The sequence below is a fragment of the Myotis brandtii genome, unplaced genomic scaffold, assembly GCF_000412655.1.
Source record: "Myotis brandtii unplaced genomic scaffold, ASM41265v1 scaffold32, whole genome shotgun sequence".
In the NCBI taxonomy this organism is placed as follows: domain Eukaryota; kingdom Metazoa; phylum Chordata; class Mammalia; order Chiroptera; family Vespertilionidae; genus Myotis; species Myotis brandtii.
In genome coordinates, this window is record NW_005362269.1 from 10407418 (window position 1) to 10427580 (window position 20163).

The 20163-nt window shown below is 36.3% G+C and overlaps 1 protein-coding gene across 5 annotated transcripts in view; it reads left to right on the top strand.

The window, feature by feature from the left end:
* Positions 1–14899, top strand: part of HMMR (hyaluronan-mediated motility receptor (RHAMM)) — a 22203-nt gene extending 7304 nt beyond the window's left edge. For 4 of the 5 annotated variants that reach the window (XM_014543181.1, XM_014543182.1, XM_005870617.2 and 1 more), the window contains exons 5-18: positions 125–313; positions 1331–1417; positions 1506–1606; positions 3268–3342; positions 3477–3655; positions 4111–4313; positions 5841–6055; positions 8572–8688; positions 10888–11034; positions 11533–11685; positions 11772–11871; positions 12512–12688; positions 14079–14241; positions 14796–14899. In XM_014543181.1, coding sequence (XP_014398667.1) covers positions 125–313; positions 1331–1417; positions 1506–1606; positions 3268–3342; positions 3477–3655; positions 4111–4313; positions 5841–6055; positions 8572–8688; positions 10888–11034; positions 11533–11685; positions 11772–11871; positions 12512–12688; positions 14079–14241; positions 14796–14815 — 1926 coding nt within the window. In that variant the 3' untranslated portion in view covers positions 14816–14899. The remainder of the gene's footprint in view (positions 1–124; positions 314–1330; positions 1418–1505; positions 1607–3267; positions 3343–3476; positions 3656–4110; positions 4314–5840; positions 6056–8571; positions 8689–10887; positions 11035–11532; positions 11686–11771; positions 11872–12511; positions 12689–14078; positions 14242–14795) is intronic. The other variant, XM_014543183.1, reaches the window with a different exon arrangement.
* Positions 14900–20163: the final 5264 nt, after the last annotated feature.

The window sequence follows — 20163 nt, forward strand, 5'->3', positions numbered from 1 at the left end:
CACACAGAGCATCGTGTCACAGTAAGAGATTTTCCTAGAACTTTAATGTTTTAATTACCAGTCGCAGCTGGTTACGCTGGCGTTGTGTTTGTGAGTCATTCATTCCTCACCTGTTTCCATCCAGATTCGTGTCCTCCTGCAGGAACGGGGTACTCAGGACAAGCGTCTCCAGGATCTGGAAGCTGAGCTGGAGAAGATGGAAGCAAAGCTCGGCGCTGCAGTCAGGGAGAAAACGTCTCTCTCCGCAAGCAACACTACGCTGGAAAAGCAGCTCACTGAATTAGCCAGGACTAACGAGCTACTCAAATCTAAGGTACTTGGGCCACATGATAATATTGACAATTGAATAAGTAATAAACATGTTTTTTCTCATACACTATTTTTGGGGGGAATTTTAGACTCTAGTTTAGTCTTTTTTCCCTCACTAAATGTACCTTAACTATTAAGCTACTTCCAGTAGGAATTATTATTGTATCTTTTTTATTATGTTGCCTAGCGCATGAGAATTTATAAACAAACATGTTACTTTTTGTTTTAATGTCCGACACTTTCTCCCCCTCTTTCAAAGTAACCTCCATAAATAAGGACATTAATCAAAGTTGCAGAATTTGCATCTAGAAGTCATTCTAAAGATCTTTCTTTGAAATAATGAGTAGGATGATAGCCGGCTTCCATCTCAAATCATTTTGGGAATGAAGTGCAAAATGAATCAATATGTTCAATCAATAAATTGTGTTTATCAATACTAATAGGTCTTAGCATGGTCATTTCACTTTTTACAGAAGTAGAAGGAGGCTGTAAATCACTGTTCAGTTTCAGAGTCATTGATGCACAGCCTATGTGCTGGGCTCTTTGCTTACAAAGGGAGTGAGGATGCATATGAATTAACCATGGGAAAGGGAACAGGAAGGGCCCCATCCAGGAAGAGCTGATTTAGTTGGCCTTGGATGGACTCTGTACCCCTCACATATTTCAAACTAGACCAGGCAATTTAAATGCATTTTGTTAAGCAAACACCCTTTATGAAATCCCCTCCAAGAAGTTTATTTTAGAGCCTTGCAATGAACTTTCCAGTATAAAGAGGTAGGTGACCACCCAAACTACTTTCAGAAATAAACCAGAAAGGCACATGAAGGAGGAGGGACAAGAACAATAAGTAGTGTAAATAGTAATCCTGGTTTGTCAAGGCTGTTTGCTCTGTTAGAATATACTGCAGGCAAATAACAGTCCCAGTAACTGGTACTAATCAATACTAATCAATACTTCAGTGATTTGTTATATAACTTAGCAGAAAATATTTCTGAATCTTTTACATGTTTGTTGTACTTAGTTTTCTGAAGATAGTAACCAGAAGAACCTGAGAATTCTAAGCCTTGAGCTGATGAAGCTTAGAAACAAAAGAGAAACTAAGATGAGGGTGAGTGATGCCTTTGCTGAGTGTGCTGTGTCTGGTTCTGTGGATCTGAACGATTCCTTATTTCCTGCAACATATTTCTGTTGTGTAGAGTATGATGGCCAAACAACAAGGCATGGAGGTGAAACTGCAGGCCACCCAGAAGAATCTGGAAGAGTCTCAAGGGAAAGTAGCACAGCTCGAGGGGAAACTGTGAGTGCCTAAAGGAAAGAGAAAGTATTCAGTCCAGATTCACTGCTCTCATCTGCTATTTTTTCCTGGGATGTTAACCTTCTCACAATACTTACCTCATGGCCCTCCTCTCGTTGCCTTATTTCTTTTCCTAAGTGATAGTTGAGACTTACTCATTCCCAAACAATTTAGGCTGAAAAGATATGCGATTATTATTACTTGTGTACATATTCTGTATCAGTGATGAGGAGAGGCCTCACAAGATAGCTTTCTAATAGCCTAATCTTGTGGAAGTGGTGAAGTGGACCCAAATTGAGAAGCACTGGTATAGGAGGCTGTGATTAATGCACAAGTCTAGCCTTGTCTTTACTACTGAGCTCTCACTGACATACAATAAAATACCCAGATCACAAGTAGTCAGTTTGATGACTTTTGACAGTTGTATGTACCTGAATAACCACCACCCAAATATGGTAGAGAATACTGCCATCCCTTCACAAAGTTCCTCCATGCCTGCTGTTCCTGCTCCTCCCTGGCTAATGCCCCCCACACCACAACCACTTTCTGACTTCCACTGTCATAAATTAGTTTGGCTTTTGGGGGCACATTTATTATTGCATGCATGTGTGTATAAACCTCCATCTGTTAACTATTCTCCTGGGTTTTTTGTTTGTTTGTTTGTTTTTTAATATATTTTATTGATTTTTTTACAGAGAGGAAGGGAGAGGGATAGAGAGTTAGAAACATCGATGAGAGAGAAACATCGATCAGCTGCCTCCTGCACACACCCTACTGGGGATGTGCCAGCAACCAAGACATGCCCTTGACCGGAATCAAACCTGGGACCCTTCAGTCTACAGGCCGACGCTCTATCCACTGAGCCAAACCGGTTAGGGCTACTATTCTCCTGTTGATCAACATTTGGGTTTCCAGTTTCTGACTATTATGAATGAGACTGTGACGTATGCCCTTTTGTGGACATATGTTTTTATTTCTCTTGAGTAAATGGGAGTGGAATTCCTGGGACATAGGGTACATGTATAACATTTTCAAAAACTCAAAGTAGATGAACCATTTTACACTCCCAGTTAGCAATGTATCATAGTTCCAGTGGTTCCACACCCTCACCAACATTAGACGTCAGTGCGATTTCACCCCTTCCAGTAGCTGTGAAGTAGTATCTCATTTGTGGTTTTAATTTATATGCTATTACTGTCAACTACATTTTTATTGACCATTTGTATATATTTTTTGTAAGGTCTCTATTTAAGTCTTTTGCCCATTGCTTACATTGAGGTGTTTAGAGGAGGTAAACACATAAGTAATTGCATATAAGGCAGCTTAGAACAAAGGCTTTATGGCATACAGATGCTATTTTGTATGTGTGGTGGGTGGGGAAGCCAGGAAAGCTACAAAAAAGATTATTTCTGACACTTGGAGTGCTGTAGATGATGACTCTCATTATCACAGCCCTTTTATCGATATATATTTGGAAAGCTTTCTCACCTAAAAAAAACTTAGGTCTCCTACTTGCATATATTAAATTGCCAACTTGAGATGTCACATAAATTAATAGTTCAGAGTTTAGACTCTGGCATCAGCCTGCCTGATACAGCAGTATCTGGTACAGAGTAAGCATCATGTGATCATTGTATGTATTAATATATACACCCTTTTTTTAGTGTTTCAATACAGAAAGAAAAGACTGATGAAAAATCTGAAACGGAAAAACTCTTGGAATACATTGAGGAAATAAGGTAATATCAATAGTAGTTTTAAATCAGTCCTCATTTTGTTGAAGTGTGATGAATACATCATTTTCATCTCTTTTCAGTTAATTTTTCCTATGCTTAAATAGATGTGCTCTTCAAAATAGTTTGTTTTAATGCAGTTGTGCCTCAGATCAAGTGGAAAAATACAAGTTAGACATTGCCCAGTTAGAAGAAAATTTGAAAGAGAAGAATTATGAAGTTTTAAGCCTTAAGCAGTCTCTTGAAGAAAATATTGTTACGTTGTCTGAACAAGTAAAAGACCTGAATGCTAAATGTCAGCTGCTTGAAAAAGAAAAAGGTATTCAAGTGTTTGTAGTATTACTGTCTTCAGCTAAGTACTATATACAGCATTTAAGAAAAGCACTGCTATGTTTAAAAACAACTTTTTAAAATAATTATGTAAACAACAAAAAATTCTGTTCTAGTTATGAGAATTTAGTCTTTTATAATGTATATTCTATTTAATATGTTGCTTACCTTGTAAATATATACAATTTTGCATTATTTGACTTCTCCATTCGGTAGCCATTTAAAATTGGTAGGTACATAGAAGTAGGTGTGGGGGGTTATTATATGATATATAGAGTAATGATATAAACTGTAGAGGGTTTTTTTCCCTTTGAAAATACTTGATCTCTGTTAACATGCTATGTATGTTAATGAAACGTATGTATAATGAAATATAATGGGAATCTGGGTCCAAAGTTAGTATTCATATCTGTGTACAGCATTGTTAACGTTTCTCTTTCCTAGAAGACCTCATCAGCAGGGACAGAGAACGGGATGAACATCTGAATTCTGAAATGCAAAACTTAAAAGAGAAGTTAATTCTTGAAAAACAAGAACATGAAAAGGAGTTACAACAAAAGGAGTTGCAAATTGATTCACTTCTGCAACAAGAGAAGGAGTTACAACAAAAGGAGTTGCAAATTGATTCACTTCTGCAACAAGAGAAGGTAGTTTTCTATAATGTAAAATAAAAGTAGTACTTATTTTATGTCATACATTTCCTTGTGGTCAGGACACCTTAAAATTGTATATATCCTGTGATCCACCAATTCTATTTTTAGAATTTTATCCTGAGGAAATAATCATGGTTATGCAGCAGATTTAACTGCAAAGGGTTAATGCCTGGCTGGTATAGCTCAGTGGTTGAATGTCAAACTGTGAACCAGGAGGTCATGGTTCAAGTCTGGTCAGGGCACATGCCAGGGTTTCAGACTTAATCCCCAGTAGGGGGCATGCAGGAGGCAGCTGACTGATGATTCTCTCACATCATTGATGTTTCTATTGCTCTCTCTCTCTCTCTCTCCCTTCTTCTCTGAAATAAAAAAAAACAACAAAAACATTTTTTTAATGTTTACCACAGGCGTATTGATAATGTGAAAAAAATTACAAGTAACAGAGAAAGCAAAATTAAGGAAATTGTTTAAAGATCTTTACCAGCCCACTCTTGTTAGAGTACTACATAGGCATTTACAGTTATGTTGAAAAAAAGCATATGATTATATGAGAAACAAAAGTGACAATTTTTTATAATCCAGATTATATAAAAAACATTTTGCATATCGATGAGAAAAAAGATAGTCCACTAAGAAAGAATGGGCATAGGATGGAAATACATAATTCTTAGAAATAGAAATTCAGATAGCCTGTAACAGTTACTAGATGTTCTACCTTAGTAGTAATCAAAGAAATGGAAATCCTTTTTTTCTTTTTCACTTATACGATTGGCACAAATTTAAACGTTTGATAGAAAAAAGACCCTTGGTGAGAGTTGGACAATATTATATAAATATTGTATTGTTGAGGAACCTACAAAGATTAAAGGAATTAAGTAGATCTGTATATACCAACTTAAAAATCTCAACCATTTTTGTGTTTTTTAAATGACTTTTATATACACAGTATATATCTTTAATATTTTAAGAAGTATTATATAAGTAATAAGTAAAGACCTTAAAGCATATATATCAAAGTAGTGGTTATCTCTGCAATGGGAAAAGTAAGATTGGGATGGGAAGCAGTCAAGGCAATTTTCTCTTTATTGATGATGTCAACAATTTTTACAATTGTGATTTACTTATATTTATCTTTTTATTGGTGTGTACTCATATAACTTTAAAATATTTTCATATAACATTGAAATCACAGTCCTCTTTATATAATGTCATATGACAAAAATATGTTATAAACGCCAGTTGTAGAATTATGATTTTAGTTTTACAAGAAGTAGGTTTGTGTATATGTGTTGCATAGGAAAAAGACTAAAGTAACATTTATCACAATGTTGACAAGTTATAGGATATACTCCCTGACAAAGTGAATATGATATCTTCATATTTTTTCAAATTCCTTGAGAATCTCGAATTTGATATTCTTACTTCATTAGCTGTACATTTTTCTGTCCTTAATAAAACCTCATAAATTATTAAATTATTTAAACCTTTTGAATTATTTTGGTGGTTTTCTGTTGAATGTAGGAATTATCATCTAGTCTTCAGCAGAAGCTTTGTTCTTTTCAAGAGGACATGATGAAAGAGAAGAATCTATTTGAGGAAGAATTAAAGCAAGCTCTGGATGAGCTAGATAAATTACAGCAGAAGGAGGAAAAATCTGAAAAGTTGGTCAAACAGCTGGAAGAAGAGACAAAAGCTAGAGCTGAAGAACTGAAACTTCTGGAAGAAAAGCTGAAGGGGTTTGTATTAATAGGACTTTACACATATGACTTCAGATTTTACAAAGTATTTTTCCAGTACATTCTCAGGATTCTCATATCAATCATGCAAGTGGGTGAGGTTAGAATTATTTTGCAAGTAAGGAGAAGTACATGCATAGGATGTACATATAGATAAGTATGACAGCCAACATAAAAGCCAAGCCCTTTCTTTATTTAAAGCCAGTGGTTTAAGAGTTTTAATTCAAAAATGACCAGCCCTAACCAGTTTGGCTCAGTGGATAGAGTGTGGGTCCGTGGACTGAAGGGTCCTGAGTTCCATTCTGGTCAAGAGTATGTACCTTGGTTGCTGGCTCAATTCCCAGTAGGGCGCGAGCAGGAGGCAGCTGATTAATGTTTCTCATTGATGTTTCTCTCTATCCCTCTCCCTTCCTCTCTGTAAAATCAATAAAATAAAATTTTTTTAAATGACCAAAATTTTGTGGATCCTGTAATTAGTCTCATATTTTCTAAAAATGAAGGGACATTAGTGTTACAATAATAATAGATTTAGAAAAATACTCCGCAAAATTAAGTTTCCCACCCTTTAATAAGACACACTTCCATTTTTGTATACGTGTACATCAGTTTACATAGTGTGAGTTATATCTTTAATTCCCTGTTTTGAAGGAGAACATACACTTCAAACATAACAATAAAAAAGCAAAATGGGGAAAAAAAACAACTAGAACTGGGAAACATTAAAACATAAGAAATGGCTCGCCGGCATGGCTCAGTGGTTGGGCGTCAACCTGTGAACCAGGAGGTCACAGTTAGATTCCCGGTCAGGGCACATGCCCGGGTTTCGGGCTCGATCCCCAGTACGGCGGGGGGGCAGGAGGCAGTCGATCAATGATTCTCTCTCATCATTGATGTTTCTATCTATCTCTCCCTCTTCCTTACTATCTCTGAAATAAATAACATATATATAAAAGTAATAAGAAATGTATTATTAGAAATAGACTGAGATCTCATGCTTTTTTTTTTAACTCCAGTTCCATATTGCTTTCATCATGTTATGTGTCCTCCACTACATTTACTTAAATTAAAATGTCCAAGTTGACTATTGAGTTCAAATTACAAATAAAATAATTATATTACTTGAATCCTTGGGATTTCATCACTATAAAATTTCCTAGGGTAGACTAGACATGAGCCTACATGTAATATGTCTAGAACTGTGTGTATCTCTTGTTGGATACTTTTGTTATTAATTTCTTTTCTGTTTTTTTGTTGTTGTTTTTTTAATGCTTAGTGATTTAAAAAAAGAAAAAGTTAGGGGGAAAATGGTGTTTTAAAAAATAAAGTAAAATAAATAAGTAAAATTTTAAAAAGCACACCAAGGTTTTATATATATACCTGCTTTTGCAGGAGCAGTACCGAATGTAATTAGGGGATTGTTCTATATTGCAGCCAGTCTCAGGGGACAGGTGCTTTAAGTACCTGAGTAGATGATTTCAGTTTCAGAAAGAAAGTGGACACAATCATTTATTCTGACTCAGAGAACTGTCCAGAGGTCAGGAGATAAATATTTTGCTACTAGCTGTGTGACTCTGAGGAAGATAATCTTAATCTCCATACTTTTCTACTTCATTATATATAAAATAGTTTTATGAGATGGTCTCTGTGGTCCATCTCTTCCAGCCTGGAAATTTTATGCTAAAAAGGAAAACTAAGATAGTTGAAAGTGATTCCTCTAGGGGGCAGGAAATATAATATTTTGTTATAAACCCATTAGTATGATTTGATTGCTTTTAGCTGCTGTGTGTATATTTTTTTAAGTCCCCTACTCATTACAGAATGAATTCGACCAGCCGTTATCTTGTCTCAGTGTCAAACTTAGTCTGTAAGTGAATAATGCTTCTTATTTATAGTTTTTAGTTCCAAATGTTCTTTAAAAGATCTCATAAGCTCATATGCATATCTAAAAATTATATCATCATTTTGTAATATATATTATTTAATAAGTTGTTGAATCTTTGAGTAACAATTTATAATGTGGGTTATTGATACAATCAAAATAAATCTACATAATCCTGTAACTTTTAAAACAAAGTATCTTTAACTGTACTAAGTATTTCTTAAAAGTCTACACGCAGAAAATTAAATTTTATTCAGTACAAATGCTTTTTAACTAGCAATTCACATTCTTAGCTGTTGCTATTAAGATTCTATTTGAGTCTTTTTATCCTACTTCCCCAAAAATGTTTAACTACATACATACATGTGATATAAGAAGATAAATGTGGAAATAAATAAATGAGGATTGCAACAAAAGTAAAAAAGAACAGGAAAGATAATATGAAGTCCTACATAGTAACCATGCTTTTAGATGTAGTCGCTCATAAATTTACATCTAAGCTATCCAGTAGCTAATGTAAACAGGAAGCTTTGGGATTCACCTTTGACACCAAGAGTGTCAAAGGTAAATACTAACCTCTTTCTTAGGGCAATGATTGTAGTTAGTAGTTTATCTTTTCATTGTTTCTTTTTTTTAGGAAAGAAGCTGAACTGGAGGGAAGTAATGTTGCTCACACTCAGGCCACCCTGCTTTTGCAGGAAAGGTGTAATACTGCAGAACAAAACCTTGGAAATGTTACTGCTCAATTCGAAAGGTATTTTTATTGGGAGCCTGTACTCTCAAACATAATAAGAGCAGAAAGAGGTACTTAGGAAAAGCTGAACAACAAAATCAGTTGCACAAATAAAATTATTGGAATCACTTTAAATTCCATAATGACCAACCATAAATGGGCATTTAGTGTTGCATGTTAGTCTTAGTATGTATAGTAATTTCCCTTTGATTTTAATGTGGCTAAGTTTGTAGATTCTTATGTGAACACTTTTGTATCTCATTTAAGAACTTCTTTCTGCCCCAAATAACATAAAGACAGTCACCTGTTTTTCTTCTAAAAGTTTCAGTTTCTCTTTTCACTTTTTCACCTAGAACTGATTTCTGTGTGTAGTGATATTGGGATCAAATTTATTTTTGTTTTTCCATGTGGATAATGAATTGCCTAGTGTCCATTCATTGAATAGTACCTTCTTTCCTAGTGATCTCCTTCATGTGATATATTATATATAATACACATATGCACACACATATCATGTACTAATATATGTAGGTATCTATTTTAATTATAATTTTTCGGTCACAGCAGAAATATAAGTTATAAATTTTATATTAGGCAAGTTTTAGTGTTGTTCTCAATCCTGTAAAGGAATTTCCCGTCTTGCTACTTTGAAAGATAGTGCCTTAGCCATTCTGTGAATCCACTCACCATCACTATGCTAATACCATTAAAATTTATTCCTTCAGATCACACGTCTCCATTCAGCTCTGTATCCGCCTACCCAGCTGCCTACTTGACATCTCCAAGTAGATATCTGACTATCTTCCAATAGCAACGTGTCTAAAACAACTCTTGATCTTCTCTCTATCTCTTTCTACCTCTAGTCTCTCATTCTTTTTTATATCAGTCAGTGACAGCTTCCTGCCTTCTCATTTCATAAATCTTAGTGTCATCTTTGATCATTTTCTCTCCCTTTTTCCTAACACCTAATCTATTTCTGGAATTTTAAAATTCTGCCTCCAGCCCTGGCTTGGCTCGGTGGATAGAGCGTCGGCCTGCGGACTGAAGGGTCCCGGGTTCGATTCCAGCCAAGGGCACGTGCCTGGGTTGCGGGCTCCATCTCCAGTGTGGGGTGTGTAGGAGGCAGCCAATCAATGGTTCTCTCTCATCATTGATGTTTTTCTCTCTCTCCTCCCTTCCTCTCTGAAATCAATAAAGAAATATATTTTTTAAAAAATAAAATAAAATAAAATAAAATTCTGCCTCCAAAAGAGATCTCACATCTTTCCATTGCCAGCTCCTTAATCAAAGCCTTTTTCACTCACCGGGACTGATAATTATCTTGTATTTAATCTTCCAATATGTCACCCGTGCACCTTCCCCAGTCTATTCTCCACATGTCTCCAGAGTAGTCCACACACTTAGAGACCTCAGGTAACCTCATGGTGCCCTGCAGTGACGAGTGGCCTCAGTCCTCACGAGCTTCTGCTCTTGCCTCTCTTATTTATTAGGCTCCAGGCTCATCTTTTTTCTTTTTGTTTCTTTGTTTGGCTTGAAAATATGGAATTTGTGTATCATCCTCGCACAGGGGCCATGCTAATCTCTGTATCATTCCAATTTTAGTAGCACTCCAGTCTCATCTTTCCATGCACTGTGGTCTACCTGCCTCTGAGCATCTTTTCCCTCTGAAATACTTTGCCCTAACTGCCTGGCAAAATCTTCCTTATCCATCATGTCTCAACTTAACTGAATTCCTCAGGCCTTTTCTGAATCACCAACCAAAATATAGTCTACTCTGTTTTATTAGCTTAAGGAGCTCTGTAGTTTTTCTTTATAACTCTTACCACAAATTTAATTACATACTTATTTTTTCAAATATTCTGTGAAAACCTGGAGAGGCATTTTCCTATGTTACCCACAAGACCATAAACTCTGACAGAAAGTGCAGGGATTGTAGAATTTTTGTTTTAGAGTAATTTTTATGTTTGGTAGTTGGTTTTGGTTTTTTTAAATCTCTGTATGCATACTTCCTGCACATAGTAGGATTTTTTTTTATTTGAATGAAAAGCCTATGCAGTATAAGCTCATTAGCACTGACCTCAGAACACTGGATTCTTACTTGTGTAAGTGCATAAATAGATACTGAAATTGTTTTTTGCCTTACCTAAAATTTTATAAACTATAAATTTATGAGCTACATATTTGTCATGTGTATGTTAACTTATTCTTCTTGTTAATAAGCTATAAAGCATTAACAGCTAGTGAGATAGAAGATCTTAAGCTGGAGAACTCATCACTTAAGGAAAAAGTGGCCAAGGCCGAGAAAAGTACAGAGGTTGTTCAGCATCAGATATTGGCAACTGAGAGCTCAAATCAAGAATATGCAAGGTATGTAGTAAAAATAAAACCGTACTCGTGGCCCTCAAACCATTAAGACAATGTTGTTGAAAGCCAGCTACCAAGTGATGCAGGGAGTTGTAGTTCGTTTCATGGCTTGCTTTGGTTGATTCAAATTGCAAATAAAGAATTTAGTTAAGCCCGGCCGGCGAAGCTCAATGGCTGAGCATCTATCGACCTATGAACCAGGAAGTCACTGTTGGACTCCCAGTCAGGGAACATGCCCGGGTTTCGGGCTTGATCCCTAGTTTGGGGCATGCAGGAGGCAGCCAATCCATGATTCTCTCTCATCATTGATGTTTCTATTTCTCTCCCTTTCCCTTCCTCTGAAATCAATAATAAAAAATATATATTTTAAAAAGAATCTAGGTAAAAATATAAAGTTCTCAAAGAAGTCCTTAAATTTTAAAAAAATAAATAAAGGAAAAGAACAAAAAGTAATTAAATGGCTGTAAAATGTTTAGTGGACTCTTCTCTCTCAAACCCAAGGATGCTTATAGATCTGCAGACCAGAGCAGCACTTAAAGAAGCAGAAATTAAAGAAATCACAGTTTCTTCTCTCCAAAAAATAAGTGATTTGGAGAACCAGCTCAAGCAACAAGGTGAAGACTTTAAGAAGCAGCTGGAAGAGGAAGAAGCAAGGTAATCACGCTTCAGAACCCAGGTGCCACACGCCTCAATTTATTTTTTCGAATACACTGTGTCTTTAATTTAATTTTCTGTTACAGAAAAGCTGGAAAAGAAAATACAGTGGCAGAATTAACTGAGGAAATGAATAAGTGGCGTCTCCTTTATGAAGAACTATATAATAAAACAAAGCCTTTTCAGGTGTGTCAAATAGGACTGAACTTAACTCATGTTTGTTTTAGTTATTCGCTTTATCACAACAGTGACTTGGTTTTTCTGAAAGACCATTTTTCTGTGCGTCTAGTGCCAATTTAACTTCCTATTAAAGAAGGCTTGTAAATTTTGTCAAATTATTATGCATACATATTTTAGTAAAGCCTTTATAGTCTAGAAAATACCTCCTAATAAGAGACTTAAAGTTAATAGCTTAGAAGTTTCTTTTGATCATTAATCTATGTAAATTTGTGATAATTATTTTGTTATGATCTTTCTCAGTGTATCTCAAGTTAATACACTGATCTTAAGATAGCCAAAGGATAAATGCTAATCTTGGCACTTCAGTAGATTAGGAGTTCTGGTTATAATATGATCCAGTTGATACAAATTAGGCTGGCCAGCCTAGTCTTCTTGTTTCTTTCCCTGTTTTTATGATCTTTGAAATGAAAAACACAAAATTTTTTTTAAAGTCTCATTTATGGAGAGCTCTGAGAATATGTTAACAAAATCTGTTTTTGTTCATTTTTAAATTTTCTTTTAACTTTGTCTTCTATATAGTTTATATAGACAAGTAAGATTTAACAGTTTTAAGTCTTAACTTTATATAAAAAAAACTATTTTTCAGCTACAACTGGATGCATTTGAAGCAGAGAAACAGGCTTTGTTGAATGAACATGGTGCAGCTCAGGACCAACTAAATAAACTAAGAGATTCTTATGCTAAATTATTGGGCCATCAGAATCTAAAGCAAAAAATCAAGCATGTTGTGAAATTGAAAGATGAAAATAGCCAACTCAAATCGGTTTGTAAAATAACACAGTCCTACTGAAGATATTGGGGTGGGGTATTTTTTATTCTATTTATAACATTTAAGTAAAATGAAGGACTTTGGTATCAGAAAAAAGTGATAGTCCATCTAACAATTAAGGATTTATTTTATTTTATTTTAGAGTATTGACCAGATGGGTATTAATGTTCTCAGATTTTCTAACTACTTCATTAGTATGTTGAAAATTACTAGAGCCCTAGCCGATTTGGCTCGGTGGTTAGAGTGTCAGCCCACAAACTGAAGGGTTGTAGGTTCGATTCTGGTGAAGGGCACATACCTCGGTTGCAGGCTCGGTTCCTGGCCCTGGCCGGGGCACGTGTGGGAGGCAACAAGTCAATGTGTCTCTCTGACATCGCTATTTCTCTCTGTCTTTCCCCTTCCCTTCCATTCTCTAAAAAATGATTGGAAAGGTTCAGAAAGGTTTACATATCCATTTCTATTTGTAAAGTAGAAAAATCCTTGATGTAAGTAAATACTATAAAGATAGGCAGTGTTCAAAACTAGTTAGGCATTTAAGTTTTTTAACAGCTTTATTGAAATACTAGAGGCCCGGTGCACGAATTCGTGCATGGGTGGGGTCCCTCGGCCTAGTGGGCAAGGTTGGCTGTCAGAGTACACTGACCACCAGGGGGCAGCTCCTGCATTGAGCATCTGCTCCCTTGGTGGTCAGTGCACATCATAGCTACTGGCCGGTCCTCCAGTTGTCCAGTCCTAACGGTCACTTAGGCTTTTATATATATAGATAATTCACACACCATTAATGTGTACAACGCAGTGGTTTTTAGTATATGTACAGATAGCTACAGCCATCAATCACCACAGTCAATTTTAGAACATTTTTATTACCTCAAAATGAAACCCCTTACCCTTTAGCTATTATCTCCCTATCTCCTCACCCACTCCTCCCTCCCATCACTAATCTACTTTCTGCCTTTTTCTAATGTTTAGTTTCACTAGGAAGCAGGTCAGTGGAGCCCCTCAGGTCCTCATGCTGGAAGTTGATCTCGGCATTTAATACTGAATTTTAGAGAGAGAGGAAGTGAGAGAAACATTGGTGTGGGAGTGAAAAATTGATCAGCTGTCTCCTGCACACCCCCTACCAGGGATGGAGCCTGCAACTCGGGCATGTGCCCTGACCAAGAATAGAACCAGCAACCTTTGGGTGCATAGGACGATGCCCAACCAATTGAGTCCCGCCGACCGGGCTAACTTCGTAGTCTGAAAGCCTCTATCCAGTAGTGATTTTTGCCATTTGGTTTGATATCTGAGGGACTTTGGAATTTGTCAGTAACATTGGTTACACATTTTACCAACGTGATCTTAAATAATTGTTTATTGTCTACCTTTTTTTTTTTTTACACAGGAGGTGTCAAAACTCCGCTCTCAGCTTGCTAAAATAAAGCAAAGTGAGAGAAACCTTCAGGAGGAGTTGAATAAAGTTCTGGGCATCAGACGCTTTGATCCTTCAAAGGCTTTTCTTCATGAAAGTAAAGAAAATTTTGTTCTGAAAACCCCATTAAAAGAAGGTAAGAAATGAATGCATAGAAGTGTCATCTTCCTTTGGATTTGCTTTTAGAACATTTAGCAAATTAATCATTTTTATGAACTGAAAGATTTTTTACAGTTTCTGTTATGAAAGAAATTCTGAAATTTTTGTGCGAGATGCCTTTTCTTTCCTCCTTCCATACTTTATATTTTCCATGTCTCCAGATCCCATCTGTCCTTCAAGCCCATTGAAACTCCATCTTCCTTGAAGCCTTGTCTGACTTTTTTGCTCCTACCTGCCCCCCAACCAGAACTGTTCCCTGTAACACACCCTTAGCATTTTAACCTAAATGTCTAATTTGTAACTTTGGAGAAGTAGGTGTTCTCTCTTGATTGTGAATCTTGGTATCATTGACAATAAATCAAAATGGGTTGAAACAGTGATTGAAGAAATATAAATAAAACTATGCTACAGAATGTGAACATTGCTTCGTCCACCTTACAAAAGATAGCAGATGCCCGTTTTCAGTTTATACTGACTGATGAACTGGTGTTGATTTAGGACACTAACACCTCTTTTTAATAATCCCTCCAGGCAATACAAACTGCTACTGAGCTCCTATGGAGTTTCAAGAATCATGCAAGTAAAGATCTGAAAAACCAAGTTGAAGATTATTTTAATCTTATTCTTGTTGTTGTTGTTGTTGTTGCTGTTATTGTGATGTTTGTAATGGATACTTTAAAAATGTATTTAATATTAACTTCCTATTTTTAGGTATCTGAAAGCAAGTTCAACGTTTTTACCCATATGTCTTCTGACATTTTATTTTCTCTTGTCAGTACCTCCTCCCTGATGTTCATTTTCGTCACTTCATTCTAAACCTTCTCATTCTTGTTGTTGTTGTTGTTGCTGTTATTGTGATGTTTGTAATGGATACTTTAAAAATGTATTTAATATTAACTTCCTATTTTTAGGTATCTGAAAGCAAGTTCAACGTTTTTACCCATATGTCTTCTGACATTTTATTTTCTCTTGTCAGTACCTCCTCCCTGATGTTCATTTTCGTCACTTCATTCTAAACCTTCTGCTTGGCTTTCCAGCTTTACAACTCATCCCAGCAATCAGCATTCCTTTAAAAATCACTTTTATGTTATTACTCTCCTATTCTTAAACTAAAGGTGGTTTCAAGATTCTAATACCCAGTTTTTTAGTTTGATCCTGGATGGCTTTTCTGATCTGAATCTCATTAAGCTAAGACAAAATGCCTTGGCTTGTTCTTGCCTCTACATTTATTCTCCTAAAAATGTTCAGTGTGTTTTACCCATCGTCCATTTATCCAGTTCAAGCAAGAAGTAAGGGCAAGCCTAATTCCATAGTCATCTCTTATCAGAGTCACTGAGCTGGTCAATAATTTTCAGATTTCTAGACTCTATCCCAGTCCTACTAAATTAAAATCTGAGTTTTGGGATGAAAATCTGCATTTGAAACAAACTCTGCAGTTAATTCTTAGATGCGTAAAAAACCTGAGAAACACTAAAAACCTGAAATAACTTTTATTTTGAGAGACTGTTTATTAAAGCTGGGAACAGTGACATAAGGAAGGGTTTAGGACAGAAGAAACAACAGGAGAGCCTCAGCAGAGCTGCTTTGGCTCATTGAGAAGTCAAAGGAGAGGGGCCCTTGGGGACAGGTGCAGGGGGTTAGCCCAGGACGAGTTGTTGCTGCCCACTGCTCCCCTGGATGCAAGTTTCATGGGGACCCTTAGAGTTTAGGAGATGCAGGCCTGTGTGAAGAAGAGGGGGAAGGGAAAGGCACCAGCATGCTCCTAGGAGGGGGAGAGCACTTAACTAAATAGAATTTTTCTTCTATTGCTTGGAACTTAACACATAGTTGAATTTTTAAATGTCATTTTAATTAAGTTCAGAGGAAATGTAGAAATTAGGAAATTTGTATAATAAAATCAAATAGTTCCAAGACTTCTGCTTTTACTAAGGATGGAGTAACAGGGATCTAATTTATTGTTTCTCACCCTACCCTGCACACACACACACACACCCCTAAAACTATCAAAAAACTAGACAAGATATACAAAATAATGAGTTTCAAGATGCTAGGCATGAGACAACAATCCCTGAGCGATGGGAAAAATCAAGGTGAGCCCTATCATTGTTTCCTGATTACAGCCTTGAGAGAATTTTCAAAGGATGATGTAGGAGAGGGGAACGCAGGCAGAGTTGGCAGGACAGCGTACGAGAAAGGAGAAAATTGCACAGAGAGAAAACTCGAGGTCAGCCAAGGGTCCCTTAAGTTTTCATCAGTTGTGCATGTGAGGAAACTATTTGAGGCCAGGGAAAGAAACACCCCCCAAAATCAGAAGTAACAGTGCTCAAAGCTGACACAAGGCTAGAAATACTGCCTGTGACCACCAGCCAAGCTGGACAAACCTAGGGATGTATAAGGCGTTGAGTAGGATATACAGAAGGATTTAGCCTCAGTATCGGGGAATATAGGTATACCTCATTTTATTGCACTTCACTTTATTGTACTTTGCAGATGATGTGTTTTTTACAAATTGATGGTTAGTGGCAACCCTATGTCAAGCAAGTCTATTGATACCAAAAAGATTATGACTTGCTGAAACCTCAGATGATTATGAGCATTTTTAAGCAATAAAGTGTTTTTTAATTAAGGTACATACATTGCTTTGTGTGTTTTTTAGACAATGCTATTACACCTTGGAACAAAGCTCAAGAATATTACAGGATTATTAAAATATGAAGCACTTACAAAGGTAAATTTCACGGTTTCTAACATCCAGTTCTGCAGAAAGGCAGAAAACACTACCCCTAATGAAGAAAATAATCCACCCAGGGCTAACACAGAGGTTATAATTACCAGAGGGCATCAAAACCATACATACCAAAACCTAGTAAAAACATGTAACGGAAATAAGACCCAAATCAAACTTGCAAAAACTACAATGTGTGAGATGGAAAAATAGTACTCTCAATGGCAATGACAGCAGATTAGGCATTGCAATAGGAACGATTAGTGAACTTGGCAACGGCAGTAGGAACTGTCCAAAATGAAACGCAGAAACAAGATTTTAAAATGAACAGAGCACCACGGTGCTCTGGGACCACTTCAGGCAGGCTGATATATGTGTAATTGGAATTCCCAGAGGAGGAAAGTAGGGGACAGAAAAATTATTTGAAGAATTACTGGTGGAAGCATTTTCCAATTAGAATGAAAACTGTAAGCCTTCAGAGCCAAGGAACACAATGAATCCTAAGAATAAGAAATATGATCATCACAATCAAATTGCTGAAAAGCAGTGATGAAGAAAACTAAGCCTAGAACAAAAATAGTTTTCAGCAACAAAGATGATAAAATTATTATAGACATAAAAAGACTAAAAAATTATCACCAGCAGATCCACGCTAGGAGAAATCTGAAAGGTCCTTCAGGCAGGAGAAAAGTGATGCCAAGTGGAAATAAGAATACACGAAGGAATGCCCTAGCTGGTTTGGCTCAGTGGGTAGAGCGTCCCGGTTTAGATTCTGGTCAAGGGCACAAGCCTGGGCTATGGGCTCAATCCCGAGTAAGGGGTGTGCGGGAGGCAGCTGATCAATGATTCTCTTTCATCATAATGTTTCTATCTCTCCCTCTCCCTTCCTCTCTAAAATCAATAAAGTGGTTTTGTTTTTTTTTATAAAAGAATACACCAAGGAATGAAGAGCACTAGAAATAGTAACTGCATGGGTAAATATATGACTTGTTTGGTCTTCTTACTACTTTATTCTTTTAAAAAGATAATTGTTTAAGCAAAAATAACATAGTTTGGAGTTTACACATATTTAAAATTAGAACATGACAGCAAACTCAAAGTTCAGGAGGGGAAAATAGAAGTATGTTATTGTAAAGTTCTTAATATGTAAAGTGGTATGTTATCTAGGAATAGATTGTGATGTTAATAATGTATATGGTAAACCCTAAGAAAATCACTAACATAAAAAACTTGTAGCCAGAAGTCAAAACAGAAGATAAAATAGAATCAGAAAAAAAAAAATTCAAAAGAAGGCAGAAAAAGAGGGAAAGGAAAACAACAAGAAAAAAGAACCCTCGTGCACTGCTGGTAGGAATGCAGACTGGTGCAGCCACTGTGGAGAAAACTGTATGGCATTTCCTCAAAAAGTTAAAAATGGAACTCCCATTTGACCCAGTAATCCCACTTGTAGGACTATATTCCAAGAAATCAGAAACACCAATCAGAAAGGATATATGCACCCCTATGTTCATAGCAGCACAATTCACCATAGCTAAGATTTGGAAACAGCCTAAGTGCCCATCAGCAGATGAGTGGATTAGAAAATTGTGGTACATCTACACAATGGAATACTACACTGCTGTAAAAAAAGAAGGAACTCCTACCATTTGCAACAGCATGGATGGACCTGGAGAGCATTATGCTAAGCAAAATAAGCCAGTTGGAGAAAGATAAATATGACATGACCTCACTCATTTTTGGAATATAATGAACAACATAAACTGATGAACAAAATAGAGCCAGTGGAGGGGAAATATTTTAGAATCTAATAGAAGTAATCCTGTTATTTGAAGATTTTTAATATTTCCCACAACTTTTGTGATATCATACTATGTTAGTACAGTTTTGACAATATTATTATACCTAAAATCCCTTTATTCTTGAAATATTAATGTTTATTGCATGTAATATTACATGTAAGATCATTTTTTCTTTAATAATTGGTGTTTATTGCATGTAACATTTAAATTCGTTTTTCTTGAGATATTAATGTTTATTGCATGTAACATTTTTATATTTAAAATCGTTTTTCTTGGAAAAAAATAAATTTTCACTTCTAAAAAAGAAAAAAAAGGAAAACAAAGAACAGCGCAGGCTGGTGTGGCTCTGTTGATTGTCATCCCATTCACCATAGGTCACCGGGTTCGATTCCCAGTCAGGGCACATGCCTAGTTGAGGCTTGATCCCCAGTAGGGGGCATGCAGGAGGCAGCTGATCTATGTCTCTCCCTCTCTCTTCCTCTCTCTTTAAAAAAAAAAAAATCAATAAAAACAAAAACAAATGACAAATGGGCAAAAAGAAATCAAATTGCAATATGGTAAAATTAAATTTAACTATTTCAATCGTCAACATTAAATAGTCCATAGACTCCAATTAAAATACAAAAATGGCCAAATTAAAAAGCAAAATTGACTATATGTTGCCTATAAAATGCACTTCAAGTATAAAGACAAAAATAGATGAAAAAAATAAAAGGATGTGAAAAGATACACCAACTGAGAGGTGACGTCAACAAGATGATCAGGAAGCCCTGGATCCTCTTTCTCCCCAAGGACACACTGATTCAACCACAATATAGAAACTGTGAGAACTCCAGAAACTAGCTGAGGGAGACACGAACACACAACGGAGAAAGGACAGCCTCTTCAACAAATAGTGTTGGGAAAACTGGGTGTCCAAATGCAAAAGAATGAAATGGGAACCTTATCTTAAACCATACATAAGAAAAACAACTCAAAAGGGTTACACTTAGCCTGGCCGCTGTGGCTCAGTGGTTGAGCCCTGACCGGGAATCAAACTGTGACCTCTTGGTTCATAGGTCGATGCTCAACCACTGAGCCACACCAGCTGGGCAATAGACCCTTTCTTTCAGGACTTTTGGAGTCAAGATTTTTTATTTATTGATTGATTATTAGACAGAGAGAAAGGGAAGTGGGGGGAGATTTGTTGTTATCGCACTTGTTTGTGCATTTGTTGGTTGATTCTTATATGTGCCCTAAGGCAGTGGTTCTCAACCTTCCTAATGCCGTGACCCTTTAATACAGTTCCTCATGTTGTGGTGACCCCCAATTTCATTGTTACAAATTGAACATAATTAAAGCATACTGATTAATCACAAAAACAATATGTAATTAT